General features: G+C 40.4%; 2 protein-coding genes across 4 annotated transcripts in view; both read right to left on the reverse strand.

The window, feature by feature from the left end:
- The window catches only part of mfhas1 (multifunctional ROCO family signaling regulator 1), a 23,334-nt gene extending 12,695 nt beyond the window's left edge, over nucleotides 1–10,639 (reverse strand). For 2 of the 3 annotated variants that reach the window (XM_081719311.1, XM_035527148.2), the window contains exon 1: nucleotides 7,337–10,639. In XM_081719311.1, the coding sequence (XP_081575437.1) occupies nucleotides 7,337–10,187 (2,851 nt within the window). In that variant the 5' untranslated portion in view covers nucleotides 10,188–10,639. The remainder of the gene's footprint in view (nucleotides 1–7,336) is intronic. The other variant, XM_035527149.2, reaches the window with a different exon arrangement.
- Nucleotides 10,640–10,943: 304 nt separating this feature from the next.
- Nucleotides 10,944–14,726, reverse strand: eri1 (exoribonuclease 1). Its single transcript, XM_027028481.3, has 7 exons — nucleotides 14,130–14,726; nucleotides 13,645–13,805; nucleotides 13,270–13,486; nucleotides 12,916–12,999; nucleotides 12,470–12,579; nucleotides 12,212–12,326; nucleotides 10,944–11,928 (listed from the first exon to the last, which is right to left on the reverse strand). The coding sequence occupies exons 1-7, from the start codon at nucleotides 14,214–14,216 to the stop codon at nucleotides 11,686–11,688; spliced, it is 1,017 nt and encodes a 338-aa protein (XP_026884282.2). The 5' UTR covers nucleotides 14,217–14,726; the 3' UTR covers nucleotides 10,944–11,685.
- Nucleotides 14,727–16,272: the final 1,546 nt, after the last annotated feature.

Below are 16,272 nucleotides of genomic sequence, written 5' to 3' on the forward strand. Positions count from 1 at the left end.
AGTATGGATGGAGAAAAGAAAAGAAAAACAAAACACCACACACACACGCACACACACACACACACACACACGTCATGGGCACAACACAGCAAAGGACAACAGTCTTCAAGAACAGCAGGGACTGTATGTAGGGTGGAAGCGCTGTATATTAAAAGGTCAAAAGGTCAGGACTATGTGAGAACCTTGCTCCTACAGAGTCTTGAACTAGATGTTCAGAATACTGCAACTAACTATATCGTACATACTGCGAGTGTGATATTCCTTGCTCTTCATTTAAAGGCTAACTGGCATATGTTTGGGATAGGGATGCATTATTCCTATTTTTTCCAAACTCATGTGGTCATACATTAGTACAGTGTGGCTTAACAGACAAATAAATCTGCTTTGGTACATGTACTGAACAGGAAACAAGTCTATTAGCGAATGAGTTACATCTTGGAATTTATTGGAATGTTTACATTTAAGAGAGTGTTCACATTAAAATATATCAATCATTCAGTTTAGATGAATATTTAACACCCATGCCACCTCAAAATTCACTGGGTTGGTATTTGGGCTTTAACACTTTAAGGCGGCATCTAAATTCCCAGAAGTCAATGATGATGGCCAGGAACAAGACTGATAGTTGTTAAGAGTATACAGTGCCAGAGCCCCTCTTTTTTTTTTTACTGCCCTAGGCAGGTCTGGAGACATTAATTTCTTGCTTAGCTAGTGTTCGCTGTAGCATTATTTGTTGCTGTGTACTATGCAACAAATTTTGACTAATTTGTAATTTGTTGAATCATGTAAATTCATTCATTCATTCATCAAACTACAAAACACTCACCAGGAATTGGCCAGAGTGCTTACAACACACAACAGGAAATTGTGTCCTTGGCCTTCTGCAAAATCAGCACTGTAGTAGTCAATAACTGAAAAACACAATGGGCAGTTCCTACAAGATACATAACACCTCAATGTGTAATTACCAGCCTGAGCCATACTAACCCAAACCTACTGTTTTGCAGAAGCGGTAGGGTGGGAATCTTAAAACTTTCTGTGGTTTTGTTATTCACAATCACAAAAGAACGAAAAGATGAAATAATACATTGGAATGAAGCCACACAAGAAGTTACTGAAGATTAACTCCAGAAATGAAACAGTAGAGCAGGATCTACTGGGGCTGGAGGGCAGGGAGAGGATCAGGCCAAGGACTAACAAGGAAACTCCCAACATGCAGTGCAAATACAGTCTACATGGCACAGAGTCAGGAACCGGGTCATGTGACTTCCAGTAGCACCCCCTTCAGCACTTTCTCTCCAACGGACTTGATAACAGGGGCTCTGCTACGTTAAAATGAGTGAACACTCAATCACATGCTGAAACCACTCCTGTGCCACATGTCCCAAGCATAGTGAGAGATATTCCCTCCCTGTGGAAGCTTTTGGCAGGGACAGCAGGTACTTCTAGGCTTACTCCAAATGCCCATTCATGGTAAATATTTGCAAAAGTGTGCAGTGACTGGAAGGAAAGCTCGCTTCCCCGTCTGCTCTAAAGCCTTTATTTTCAGTAGCTCTGAGCCAGCATGGAGGTAACATGGATTAGGCCAGTTAGAAGGCTTGCAGTGTACAGGACTCCAGGGAACACAATGACATAACATTTTGACAGTCTCCTGGGGGTTGTTTTGTCGTTCCTAACAGCATCTCATAGCACAATAATGCAAACATGCAAAACAACAAAACAAATGAGATCACGTGGCACGGGAAGCATGTCAAGAAGAAAGGTCATGCAAATCTCAACTCAGATTTTTAATCTTTAAAAAATGTATTTAAAAAAAAATAAAAAATCAATACATTTAAATATTCAGCACCTCCCCCATAAGAAAATATTGATGTCAACAAGATGAACAAATTGCATGACTTCCTCTCCTGCTAAAAGTGGTCATTAGCAGGCAAATCTTCATAGATGAGATGGTCATTTCCTGTCTGAGGGAGACATTTATTGGATGCAATTCATGATGCAGATAATATTACAACTTGGAGAAAGCAGTCTAGTGTCACTTTCTCTTCTAAGCTTCAGGGTTTGCCAGGAAAGCCAGACACCCGATGAGATCCAATACAATGGAAACACCCACAGGTTTCCTGTTACAATGTCCAACACACCAACAATCTTTCCTGCATCTAGTACAGTGAAAGCAGGTCACTGCACTATGATAAGGTTCTTTCCAACTATACCAATAAAAAGTCAATAAAAAGGAAACTTTTAATCAAAAACTTTGATGGAATGAAAATAGAAGAAACCATTTAACTGAATATGCTACCTTACATTACCAACCCAATCAGAATGCTTCCTCCACAAAGGGCTCTAAAATTCTAGATTTTATTGAAGTTTATGAGATGAAACAAATGGGAGATTGTATGCCATAAATAAAGAATAAATTAGAGCTGCACAATATTAATAAAATACCACACATCTTTTAGATCCAAATAATATTTCAGTTAAAAAGGCCTGCAAAGAAGACAAAATACTTTTGATGAGTCATTCTGAAATATGCTTTAGTGTTGCACAGCAACTTAAACAAGCCCCCCTCCCCCCAAATAAAATCTCTCTTCCCAAAAAAGATTGTAGTGTTTCCAACAATTCCTGTTGGAACTTTCATGTTGGAGTTTGCCTTTGCTTTAAAGTGGAAATGGTCATTTCATGTAGGACAGATAACCACGGAAACCAGGTAAAAGACTCTGGAGCTACTACTGTCACTAAGCATTAGGATTTTTGAGCCACTATTTTTCATATACCTTAAATTCACAATCACTTCCCCACTCCAAACTTCTAAAAAGCACAACTTCAGTGTAATAAGAGGGAGATTAGCATTTATTACTGCACAATTAAAATAAACTGCTGAAATGCATTAATTCAGAGGTGCTATTAATCTTATCACTCTGCATCACATTCCAAAAGCCATCAGCAGCATAGCATAAACAAGCTCATCACAGAAATCTTACGCTTTGGCATTTGTAAGGTGCTGTATAACTCCATCTTATCAGAACATAATGCTTTGTCTTGTACCTGCATGTTCTCTGGCGAACCATGAATCACTGGAATTGAGCAAAAGCACTCACGCCCAAAGGGGGGGGGGGGGGGTGTAAATCATGTAACTTTAGATTTATTGCTTTAAATAGTGATGCCTATAAGAGTCACAAGTGATGGATTTCCATGTGAACAGAGGCCAAGCCCTAGTCCCTCCTGCACACCTAATCAGCCCCAAGTAAATGTTGTTTAGTGTGTAAATACGTAATCAGCTCTGCCAGCCAGACTCTGTGAATCGGCTCACGAGAGGGCATTTCTCACTGGGAGAATGACAGGTGTCTGCAAACAGCACCCTAGACATGAGAAGGTGTTTTATATGACAGTGCAGGCTTATCAGAATATGTTATTTATACCCACACCTTACTGACTACCTGCCTAAACCCCTGACATTGCTTTTACAATAGCAGTGTTGATGTGAAGATCAAACATTTATATCTATATATATTCTCTCTCACATATACATATATATATATATATATATATATATATATATATATATATATAAATCTATAGATAGATAGATAGATAGAGATATAATCATACACACTCCTCCTATGGTGGGAACACTAAAACCTGTCATTAAATTGTAATGTGCAAGATTATTCCATTTTATTTTGATCTTTCCCATTGAGAAAAGCTATCATTAGGAAGTCAGACATTTTTTAAATATCAGCAAGACTTATAATCACATGAACATGAACAGTGCAGGTTTTCATTTTTAAAAAACACAGCTAAAAATGTAGTGTGTGCAATTAGGCAAATAACAGAAATGACATTAAATAAGGTTGTCATCTCTAATGCCTATACAGAAGGTCCTGTCATGGATGTAATGCCTCAATACTTGGTTTTATAGCAGTACAAGGTAGTGCAATCCTCATGCCAGTCACCAACAGTATAATACATGTGTCAAACCTAAACAAAATAATTTGAAGGGGACTAAGCAAACTTAGAAAGTCAGTATGTTGCATTTGCTGAGCCAGCAAACCTATGTATGGATTAAGATCAAATTGGCACCATTCTAAAGAACATTAATAAAGACCTCAGCCACAGAAAATAGGATCACTGACAAATCAGTCTCGACTGAGTCTTTGTATATGTACTTGATCTTGATACCGTGTTCAAAACATTGAGGTGCTGAACTCAAAGAATGTAAAGGAAAAATATACCCATGTTCCAACAACCAGGTTGTATTATTAATGACTCAGTGACCAGTTACACATTCAAAATAGTTTGTCATATTGATATTTGGATATTAATATGTGGAAAGACCTCAGTAACCCCTGCATCCATACACTATACAGTGGCCTAAGGCAGTGAGTGATAGGAGGCCAGGTTCCTTCGGTTGGACAAACAGACCGAATTCACTAAGGGTGTTCCTTCTAAGACTGCAGACCTCTGAATGAAGTATCCTCTCTTAAAAACAGTGAAACACTGGCCAATACATTCCTACTGAAAGCGTGAAACATAATGCCACTCTGTACAGTACCACAGATACCCAAAAAACACACAGAGCAATTTTTTTGAAGAAATCATATAAACAGATCGTTGCAGCTCAGGCAATCAAGGGACATTTATAACGGGAAAGGCTGTTATTAAACAGGATAAACGGTGCCGAGGCTTCAGCATGACGTTCACGAGAAAGACGATGCACTGCGGTCATCACTTGCACCATGTTTAGTCTGCAAGGGAGAGGAGCCCCACAACAGAATCAACATGAGAGTGGACCAGAAATATCATGCCCAAATATGGTGAAACTGTGCTGCTAATCTTGTTCTTCTGACTTGTCCAAAATAAAGAAGGCCTGCATATGGTAAAAATAAACTACCTTAGCACTCCTTTTAAGCCACGTGCACTGCAGAGCAGCTAATTAATAGCTTTAAACAGATAAAACTGATGAGTTTAATTAATGCATTAATGTAAGGCAATAGGTGGGTGGTTAGTAGATACCTATTGTGGGAATATGCTTTCAACCATTATAGTACAATGTCCCTATCTTGGCAATATCTTATCACACATGTTTAAGGGCTCCAGCAAGCCCATATAACACATTGTGGCTGCAAAAAACTCAACATGTGAGAACAAAATAAAACACTCATTACAAAATGGCAAGTACTGATATTACTGCAAAGCATGTGAAGCGCACGGTCACAACACACATGAGATGCCAGGGAGAATATAACTATAGCATTCAAAACACTACCTCCTTTAACAAAAATATACTTTTGCTGTGATGAGTCACTAGATGGTATATGGAAATGCAGGGCTAAAACCTGCTGAGTAAGAATCATTGTTCAGTGGTGGATGAGGAAGAGGAGGAGCTGGAAGTACAAAGAACAAAAACAGAAGCAACAACATCCAGAAAACCCAGCTGTGCATGTGACTACCATGCTGTATATAGTCACAGCTTGCCCCAAGAGGCCCACATAGCTGATATGTCATTCACTGACTGGGCTTGTAAAGAAAAAGGTGCCCACTGAGAAAGGAAAAGGTTTTGCTTTCTGAATAAACCTAAGTGCTGGTATGTTATGCCACATCAAGCTCTACCTTATTATCCAAGCTGAAATAAATATAGCTCTTTATGACCGTTTTCTAGCAAATATGGGCAAGGTCTGATTCAAGCACCCCTTCAACAAGCCCATTCCTTACCCCTTTTATCTTAGTAGAAAGAGTCTAAATATATCTGCACTAAGTAAAAATTGATCAGTTGTCAGCTAAAAGGCCTGACCTCATCCCTCTTACTTAAAGGTCAAGTGAATTTCTGGAATGCGATCTTTCTTTTAAGATGAAACATTTTACAATAAACCAGACCTCCTGATTCCAGAAGAATCAATCAATCAATCAATCAATCATTCTTGTTATGTCATATTATATTAATGACAAATGTGAAGAAAGGAGCTAGAAACTGAAAACAGGCCAAATCTCAACAAATGTTTTATCTACAAAGTCTGCGTCATAAGCCTTTTTATGTCTGTTATAGGCTATCATCAGTAGGTAACCAATATTTAGAATGCAAGCCCAGTTCTGTCATATTTGCCTAATGTCTACACCCTTGGGAATCATTAAAGATTATTCACACATAGAAAAAAAAAAAAATCACTTATCCCATTACTAGCTGCATTCCTCCTTGCTGATGGTACTTACAGGATTTTTAATAGCTTGCATTGATGCCTGAGTGTACCATACCTGGACATTACATTTACCAAAGACTCAGCTACTTCCTTTTACATAAAGGAACCATCAGTCTTTACAATCAGCAGTACATGTACAGAACTATCGCTGTCCAAAAGCCCTATTCAAACAAACAGAGGGTTTGCTCCCCAAGTTTCTGTAGCAAGCACAAAATTGTGTTCATCGTACAACAGCACTGTGCTAAATGACTGAAAGAGCTATGACCACGATGTGAGAAAATTCTCTAATCTTCACCTGAGCACTGTAATGAAAGATAGAAATACAAAAGACCCCAACAATGATGAGTGAGTAAAGGGTGTTTACTGAATTTAATAAACAGCACTTAGGTTGATCGTTTGTGGGCAAGCCATCACAAAGAAAGAGGCCAACAACTTGTTTGTATGAGCTAAAAAAAAAAAAAAAAAAAGATTTCCATTCTATGTTTAGATACATGTTCATTACATTATATATGTTAATATATGTTCATTACAAATGACACCGATCCAAAGGCTGCTATTCTCACCCTGCCTGCATCCCCTGAACTGGCATATTTTGTTACCATGGCAACCCTCTCTGCCACTGTGCAAATGTTTCTGTGTGTAGTCTGAGCAGTGAGACAGGCTGGGTAATTTGGGTTTCTAGGTGGGGCTGCAGGCCCACCGAGACCGCCCCCTCCTGTCAGTACCCACCCTTTACATACGCTTTTGTTTAGCCTCTACCAGCACCCAGAGCTGTCTCACTCAGACTCAGCCTTTAATGTGGCAGTTATTGCTAGGCAATAAATCCCATTATTAACTCATGTGGTGACAGCAGTGTGAAGGCTATCTGGATCTGTTAAACCAAAACAAATTTTGTGGTATTACAATGTTTAATGTTTGTGACCTGCTATTTTTCCATAACCTCACTGTAAAAGGAAGGAGTCACACTAGTGGGCCTTTTCACTTATGCAAGGAGTGGTACATTCCTTCAAGTTATATTTTTGTAATAATGTTGTTATATTATAAGAAAAATATAAACATCACTGCTTATTGGGAAGCTCTGCCATGGAGTAAAAAAAATGTAAATACATATAAAAACAAAGTAAACGGACAATCCCGCTCACCTGGAAAGGAATGTGGGTTAGGTGACCCCCTCTTCAGGCACTTGGAACACAGAATATGTACAGAGTAATGGAGACCAGGCCATTCCTGCAGAAGAACATTCAACTCCTCCACCAGGGGGGTAATGGCTTGCCAAGCTGTCCAGATATTTGGCAAAGATGCATGGCTAGAAATGGCAAGGACCTCAGGCTGCAGTCTATTCCGTGAGGGCCTATAACTCACTGTCACAGGCACTTTACCCCGGTAAGCAAAGATGTAATGCCTTCCATCAGAGCGTTGTACTACATGGCTGTTGATCTGCACACTGTACCGTGCAAAGAGTCCAGGAGGGATGAGGAAAGGAAAGTTGTACTCAATCTGCAGTTGTTCCACAGAGAAGAACTGACCAGGGATCAGTGAGCTGCCATTGAGCCAGGGCTCAGTGTGGGGATCCTCATCACTGACCAGGCTGGGGAACTTGTATAACATAGTGGCCCCATTCATTGGCTTGCTGCGGGGTTTGTTGACACAGTAGCAAACCCCCATCTTCTCCAGCAGCTCCATGATAAGGTGCAAATCCTGCTGCGTCTGCACGAGCGGTCTGAGGAGTAGGCGGATGATATTGGACGGCAGGAGGCCGTGCAGCAGGAAGCCTTCTACGTGCTGCTGCATCTGGGAGGCTGCAGTACCCTCACCTCCATCTCCTTCAGAATGGAGCTTTTCCAGCATTGCAGGGAGGTCCCTTTGAAAGAAGACATTCAAGATGGCAATGAAGCATGGAAGATTGTGGAAGACATATTCCTTTAGTGTGACACTATCTTCAAAGTACAGCAATTTACCGCTCTCGTGTAGATACGAGAGAGCACTTTGCAAACGGTCCTCTGTTAGGCCTGCCTGCAGACCCAGTCGGGCCGAGTCCCACCACGAGAGCCACAGGCCCTGCGGCTTAAAGTGAAGCTCTTCCAACATCTGCCATGACTTTGGCAGCACTCTGTGAAGGTTAGGGAAGATCTCACGGTGATCTGCAACAGACATGAGTTTCTCTTTCAAGCGCTGGATATTCTTCTGCGTCTCCACACAGCTGACACAAAGTACTGGGGACAAAATCTGCAGCCGGTTGTTGAGCATGTACTGAAGCTGGGCTTTTTTACGTCTCAGGTTCTTGTCCGAGACACCATAAAAGACCACATGAGGGCTACATGCCCTGATGTCATAGCCCTGTTCCAGTGCTTGGTCAACCTGCATGACCAGTGTCTGCAAACAGTTGATGTCTCTTTTCTCCTGCAGGGAGATCTGCCTGTGGATATCCAAGCACTTCTCCTCCAGCTCCATCTCCTCACACAGATCAGTGTGGGTGCCTACAATGCACACCACTGCGTGAGGCACCTTGGCACCCAGCAGGTGGAGAAAATACCCCACACTGGAGTAAAATGTCTTACATGTGTATGATCTTAAATTCACCACCAAGACGTAAAGCGCTCCAGGTGAAAGAAAAAATGGTTTGATGAGATCATAATTCTGCTTCCCTGATAAATCATACACAATGAAAGTAAGACTGCGGTGAGCATCTGCTACCCAGTTTGTCAGATCTATCCCTCTACCTCCACTTAACGCTTTAGCATCCAATGGTTTGCTTACGATGCTTTGCCTGAGCTTAGTTTTCCCTGCATTTTTTTGCCCCATCAAAACAAGCTTTAGTCTTGGTTTGACAGCAGACTGCGAGTGAGCAAGCTCCTTCTGATACGCAGCTATATATGGGATCCCCTTCATGCAGACCTCATATGGAGGTTGTATAAGAGGATTGTCCTTAACTTTCCAAATGGTGACTTTGGCAAGCTTTCCAAAATTGTCTGGAAGTATGGCAATTTGGTTACCCTGTAAAACCAGCTCCTCCAGTTTCTCCAGATCAACAATTGAGTCTGGGAGAAATGTTATTCTATTATTGTCCAGCCACAAATTTGCAAGGCTAGACAGTTGGCCTACTTCTTCTGGAAGAAAAGACAATCTATTTCTGCTCAAATACAGTTCCTCCAAACTAGCGATCTTGAGGATAACCTGAGGAAAATCTTCAAAAGAGTTGGATGAAAGATTAAGCATTTTCAGCTTTTGCATTTTTCCAAATGACTGGGGCAGAGCCTTGAGGAAATTGTTATCAAGCATTAAACTCTCCAGGTTTTTCAGATCACAGAATGTCTCTGGCAATGAAGAGATGTGAGTACTACTGAGCCACAAAATTTTGATGGACTGGAGCATCATTATATTACCTGGAAGGCCTTCTAGTTTATTCCCAGAACAATCAAGCTCCTCCAGATCAGTGAGAGCGAGAATCTCTGGTGGGAAATGTTGAAGCTTGTTGTGATCTACATCGAGTGTTCTAAGCTTTCTGAGCTGCGAGAAGGTTCTGGGCAGATCATGAAGCTCATTGAAGCTTATGTCAAGTTCCTCCAAGCACTGCAGTGTTCCAATCTGAGATGGAAGGTACTGGATCTTGTTGTGGCTAATGCAGAGCTTTTTAAGCCCTTTCAAAAGATCGATATCCTCTGAGAAATGGCTCAGACAGTTATGACTAATATCTAGTTCAACTAACTGACTAAGCTCAAATACTGGATAGGGCACGGTTGCAAACTTATTCCTACGAAGGATAAGGACTCGAAGCTTTGTTAGGGTTGAACCGAGTCCCTCAGGAAGCTCCTGGAGAGAATTATTACCTAGATTAAGGACTTCAATCTCTTTGATGTCTTCTGGTAATGTTATTTTCTGACTGTTCTTCGTGCTAAGAGTGAGCTGACGTAAATTGCTCCTCAGTTTCCTTGAGCGTAAAGCAGCGTCTCTCCATAACCTGGCTGTTTTTAGATTATTCTCATTTTCGGCCATCGTATTGCAGCTTTGTCCCTCCGCGTCACAATTTATCCTGGCAGCATGGTGGTCCTTTCGATTTCTTCACCGATAGCCTTTCTCTGTCCGGCGATCCACATGAGGTCAGCCACGAGAAACACATCAGTAACGAGAACTCCACCTTGACACAAAAACGAGTCGAACTGTTCAGTCACATCCAAGCAGCTGTGGTAGTGCAGCGGGGTTTCACACATCTTTATCTGCGCCATCGACTACAATGTTCGCGAAACACAGCCTACCTCAAGTCAACAGTACGGCAAAACCTGTCCGAGACAGTTTGCCCGGCACCGCCAACGCGTCCGCTGATACCACGGCATCCACACAGGTCCAACAGTGAAAAGAGATCTAATGAATTTTAATAAAACACCACGGTCTCCGCCCTGTCTCCACGCCCGTAATCCTGAACGTTTGGGAAGTGGAGTAGCAACGCCTTGCCACTGCGTCAGTGGCTCAAGCCCACCTTCTTGGAGTATCGTGACGTCATAGTTTGAAGTGTTTTCCGAGACAGTAGTTAAATGACTTTATACTCTCCTCGTGCCTAAAACTTAATTATTCAAAGCACTTAAAAAAATTTAACTCATCAAACAGATTTTACATAGTAACTATAACTCTTTACAATGATGTACATTATTTCTTGGCGGGAAATCAAAAACAGCACAATATTTAACGTGATTTATTAACCTGCTGGCTTGCTTGGGGGACTTGACAAAGGACGGACATCATCGAGCCAGAAAATGTTGGTCACTGTTTTAATTGCAAACATGGGTAACTGGCTCCATCTGCTGAGCATGAATGATACGAGCCTGAAAATATATCACCATGTAAACAGCGTAGAATTACATAAATAAATCTACACAGCAGTTCACACGAAATGAACCAGGTACCGCCGTCTTAAAATTTAGGAACATTTTACATCACATGAAGCTTGACAGGTACTTCAGAATGTTGCTCTAGTCTTAACAGCCAATCCAGTTACTTAGCCTATTAAATACCAACTAGTATTCATTGGTACATGCATATGAATTCCATAAAATTATGTTTTTAGACCAGAAATTCGAATGTTACACACAAGAAAATAGTAATTAAGGACTTCATTAACCCAAAAAGATCATTTCACCTACATATTCCAAATTTAATTCAAAACACATTAATTACATTGTTTATTCGCAAATAAAAATAATCGACATTTTTAGCAAAGCAAATATTAGAATGCTAGAAATTTTGCTGGTCAAGAAAAATCACAATATACAGATTACAGTGCACCTGGTAATCTGACAAAAAAAAAATTACCTTTTGAAAAATACACATGTAATGTTATCTTAAGCTTGTCTTAGGATGCCATGTACAGTAGCCACAAGTAGAAACAGTCATGTTTTTCAGGGCTCTTTCATAGTTGTAATTAAAAAATTTTTAAATGCACTCTTCATAACTGATCTTGTTTTTCAGTGGGAATTAAGCAGCTTTGTGAAAGAGGTGTTTAGTCTCTGCTTTTGGGCTTCTGAGGGGGCGGAGCTCCTTCAAAAGGTGCGGTGATGGGCACGCTCTGTGGCTCGCCTCCGTGCAGGCGCTCATTGACCCTCAGCTGACAGCCGTCCTTCAGCATGCGAATGGCAATGCGCGCAATGTTACGCGAGTCATCCAGGCCACAATGCAGTCGGCCCTCGTACTGCATTCCCAGATTTTCCAGCATGCACGTCAGCTTGGTCTGGGAGCGGGCCACCTGTGCAAGAAACGCAAAAGACTGCGGCTTTTCTCCCACTAAATATCCCACCTCACGCAACTTGCTACTGCCTTACCACTGTTTAGCACTCACTAAAGTGCTGCCTGTTTTTGTCCTCCAGAGATTAAAACTTCAACACACAATTTTGCAAATGTACAACTGAAGTCTTTATAGTTTCAAACACAGTAGCTGTTTACAGTGCAGCACCTGAAAATGTATCTTGTATTTTGATTATATAATAGATGGAAAACCTTTTTAGAGGCTTAAAAAGGTGAAATAGTACCTTATAATAGTTTCCATAGGACTTTCTAATGTTTATCCACTTCCTGGCAAATTGAGGGTATCGAATTTGACTCAAGCGGCACTGTGTGTAAAGGAATTTACTCATGTCCCAAGACCTAAGGAGGATTTTAACATTTTGAGCATATGAGCAAAGAACATCTATAAACAAATTATAGACGTTTACTGTTTGTAAGAAAATCTGTTTATTGTTATTTAAAAAAGAAAGCATTATAGCATTTATAGTAAATATGGTATTTACCCATCTGTTAGTAGAGCATATTTGTACTTTGTGCCAAGCTCTTTCTCTTGTAGCCAAACAACCACTCGCCGAAGAACACAGGGAAAGGTATCCGCCTCATCTACCATTTTCTGGGGAAAAAAAATATTATATAATAATGAGTTTCTTTAGTTCACATCAAAATAAAGTATTTACTTTAGGCAAGGCGTGTCTAATTAGTGTGTCCTGTCTAATCTACAGGTTTTTATTCCACCCAGCAGGAGCACATGGAGTTACACTTATTTTCATCAGCTGATCAAACAATCGGTCAAGTGCACACCTGCTTGGCTGGAATGAAACCCTGCAGCCATTTGTGGACACGACTAGACAGCCCTGCTATAATCTGCATCAAACGGGCCATTGGCAAGTTTCTGTAAAATGGAGACTTGCAATGTATTCTTCAAGCTACTCTACATTATTAGACATACCTGAGTTATTCCTGTTAAATCAACACAGAAATCTGAAAGCTGTGGATTCACCTCAGGTTTCACATACTCTTGAAATGAATCTACCTGTAATCATATGAAGAACACAACCACTACCTTATAAACACTGGATACCACCGAAATATTGTAAAGTTATTAAAAAAAAAAGTTATAAAAAGTTATACACACACCATTTTGGTGGCACAATATTAGGCATGCGGTTTTATTTTTATGGCTGATAAGTGTATATGCTCATGCTTACACTCTCTCACTCACACTATATATACACACACAGCAATACTACAGCTCGCTTTGAGCAAAGCATCAGTTTGCGAGCATCTTCCCTCACCAACTCACAATCTCCAGGGTGTGTGTGTCGATCAGAACTATGGGGAACTCAATGATCTCATGGAGGAAATCTTGGGGATTATTCTCCTCACAAGTAGCCTCAAAGTCCACCACACAGATATAGTCGTAGTATGTGTCACCAAGCCCTCCAGAGGCTGCTGCCTGCTTCAGCTTCTGCTTCTTGTAGTAGTTCTTGAGTCGTTTCCTCAAAACATCTTTCACACCTCTTACCCAAAAAATGTGAAAATATACATTGATAAAAACGACAGTCGTTATAATTTAAATGCATCTAAACAGATTCTAAACAATGGTCGTTTGGGATGTGATTTGTTTGTTGCATAAAAACAACTTGATCGCAGAAGCAAGAATAAGTATTGGTGATACCTTGTATCAAGCTTCAACTCGGCACATTTAGCACGGAGCTCATCTCTGGTCATACGGTTGATGGTGCCGTTCGCAAGCGAAATCTCCTTGTATACAGGATCACTGAAGTCTCCGTGAGCTGTCGGGGACGGAGGGTCAGGTTCCTCCGAACTGTGTTGTTTCTTTTCAGGTTATACAGTAGGGGAAAATACAGCATTGCTGTCAGTTACTGATCAGCTAACCTAACTAGTTAGCTAGATTTTACTCATAAGCAGAAGAAAAAATAATTTAACGTTAGCTATAATTATGGAACTAGGAGCATAAATAAAAACAATCGGGAATAGTTATGTAATTTAAGCAAACTGTAGCGTTATTGTATTCAGGTAGGTAGCTAACCAGCTAACGTTATTAACGTATGGTCAGTTCACGTAAGGTTGCACGATTACAGCAGCAAGAGTAAACATCTAGAAGGGTTATTTTAACAATTTAGCCTAACAGTTGCTCACATTAGCGCAGCCATTGTCATCGTCATCAGTTCCTGATCCCGTATTTTCAAATTTGCGAACGACATGCTCACTCTTTTCCTCCATCATAAAAGCGTCTGTATTTAAAGGCAATCCAGCTAGCCAACTATAATGTTTCTAGTACCCGACAATCAGGTGAACAAGCCATGACTTATTTTTGGCGCGTACGACTGCCACTTAGCTAGCTTGCTAGCTACAATATCTAGCAAATAATACAGGAACCTCTACATTCCTGTATCCAAGGCTCTAACAGTACAAGTCGACACTTAAATATATTTTCTAACTATATATACACCAATTAGTTCTGCTACTTTCCCGAAAAACACATATACATATATATACGCCAAATTTTACAGATGCCTTACTATGGGACTACCATTATTAACCGGAAACTAATCTCTATTTTCAAAATGAAAGCCCTTGTATATTACAGCGAGCTGTTGTACCTATGGCAAACTGGTAATGGTCACAGCCACTACATATATACCGATATAAATAGAAAGTAATCCTGGGAAACGGCAATATTTGTAAAATTCCTGTCTCATCTTTCTAGTGAGTGGGCATATCTATTTCTCAAAAAAATCTTTTTGCTGTTCCTAGGATTTTGCTCTTCCGAGACTAATGTTGTCTGTTGTCTAGGTGTCACAGACCCAAATGCTCCTATCACCACCCAGACAACCTTGTATCAATGTCTAGTTGGTTCGCCACTAGTTTATCTATCTGGATCTAGATGTCCCAGAGGATCTTAGCCTTGCTGTTCTCCAACACTGACCTCTGTCTCTCTTTTTGTCTTTCTCTCTCTTCCTCTCATTCATATAAATATGTGCTCTAGAAAGCCAGCTGTACACACACACACACACGCTCAAGAAAGCCAGCTTCAGAAAGCCTAACATTTCCAAGTTCAATTGGTATAACAAAGGTAGATTTCAGTGTAATCCATAAAGTTAAGAGAAGGTTTTGCAGTCCAGTTAAGTGGGTGGTTACACAATATAAGAAGCTGTGGTGCATTTCACTGCCTGAACATGCAGCATAATGGAGAAAAGTAGAGCCCCTTACTTCAGCACTGGAAAGCAATTTTCCTCATTAAGATATGGGAATTTCAAACCAGTAATATCATCTCTGTTGCAAAGGCCTGTTAAGAAGTATGATAGTGGACCAAGACAGTGTGTAAGCTCTACATGTCATCACCCAAATTTTAACTGGGCAGCCATATTGTACTCCTGAACGTATTATGATTCTGCAACTCTTGGTAAGCAAGGTGTCGTAAAAAGCAAAGCCTACTAATCATTCTGTACATACAGGTGCAATCCAAACAACCCAAAGCTGTTTTGGCTTCAGGTTGAAGTAAAATATAAGAACATTATCCAAAGTGGTAAGTGTAACTGTACACTCTTGATTGTTCTTGCTCTTTCACCTATTATGTTAATCAATGAGCATATTCATTTATTAAGTTGTTCACACTTCTCTTAGCCAACCCCCCAAGAAAAGCTGAGACAAAAGACTGGAGGGGGCCTCCCCCACCTCTTTATACAACAGCTAAGCAGTTGGCTTTGTAAGCAAACTGTAGAAGAATCGTGGGCTATGAATGGTATGGCTGGGAACAGTTCTGCAAACCTGGGAGCAGCAGAAATTGGACTCCTTTTGTTGAATGTATAACCAAAATCTGAATATGCAACTTGTCAAATGTCTGGTTATGTATCGTAATGTAGACATTATTGTTACAGTACACAACGATTCCATGATTTTTTGAGACCAGCTTGCTGTGTGTCTCAAGCTGAGATATGTGTTGAATATATATCATTCTTTATATTAATTTGAGGACACCATTTTTGCATCCTTAGAAAGGTCTGTGACCTTTGATGACCTTTGCCAGCTAAAATAAGTTGCCAATTTTTTATGGATTCTTGTATATTTCATCAACAATGATAAATGTGCTATACTTACATTTCATCACTATCTGGAGCCTTTTACAAGTTAGTTGGGGTGTTCAATGTTTCTTCACTGATCAGCAACAGTATCATGTTTGTCATCTGTAAATGTCATCTTTTGTACAGGACACCATCTCTCTGCCTTCATCTGCTGAGCCTGCAGCATCTACCTCAAGGCCAATCATAAGAACTTCCAA

The sequence above is a fragment of the Electrophorus electricus genome, chromosome 8, assembly GCF_041902795.1.
Source record: "Electrophorus electricus isolate QZ-2024a chromosome 8, ASM4190279v1, whole genome shotgun sequence".
Taxonomy (NCBI): domain Eukaryota; kingdom Metazoa; phylum Chordata; class Actinopteri; order Gymnotiformes; family Gymnotidae; genus Electrophorus; species Electrophorus electricus.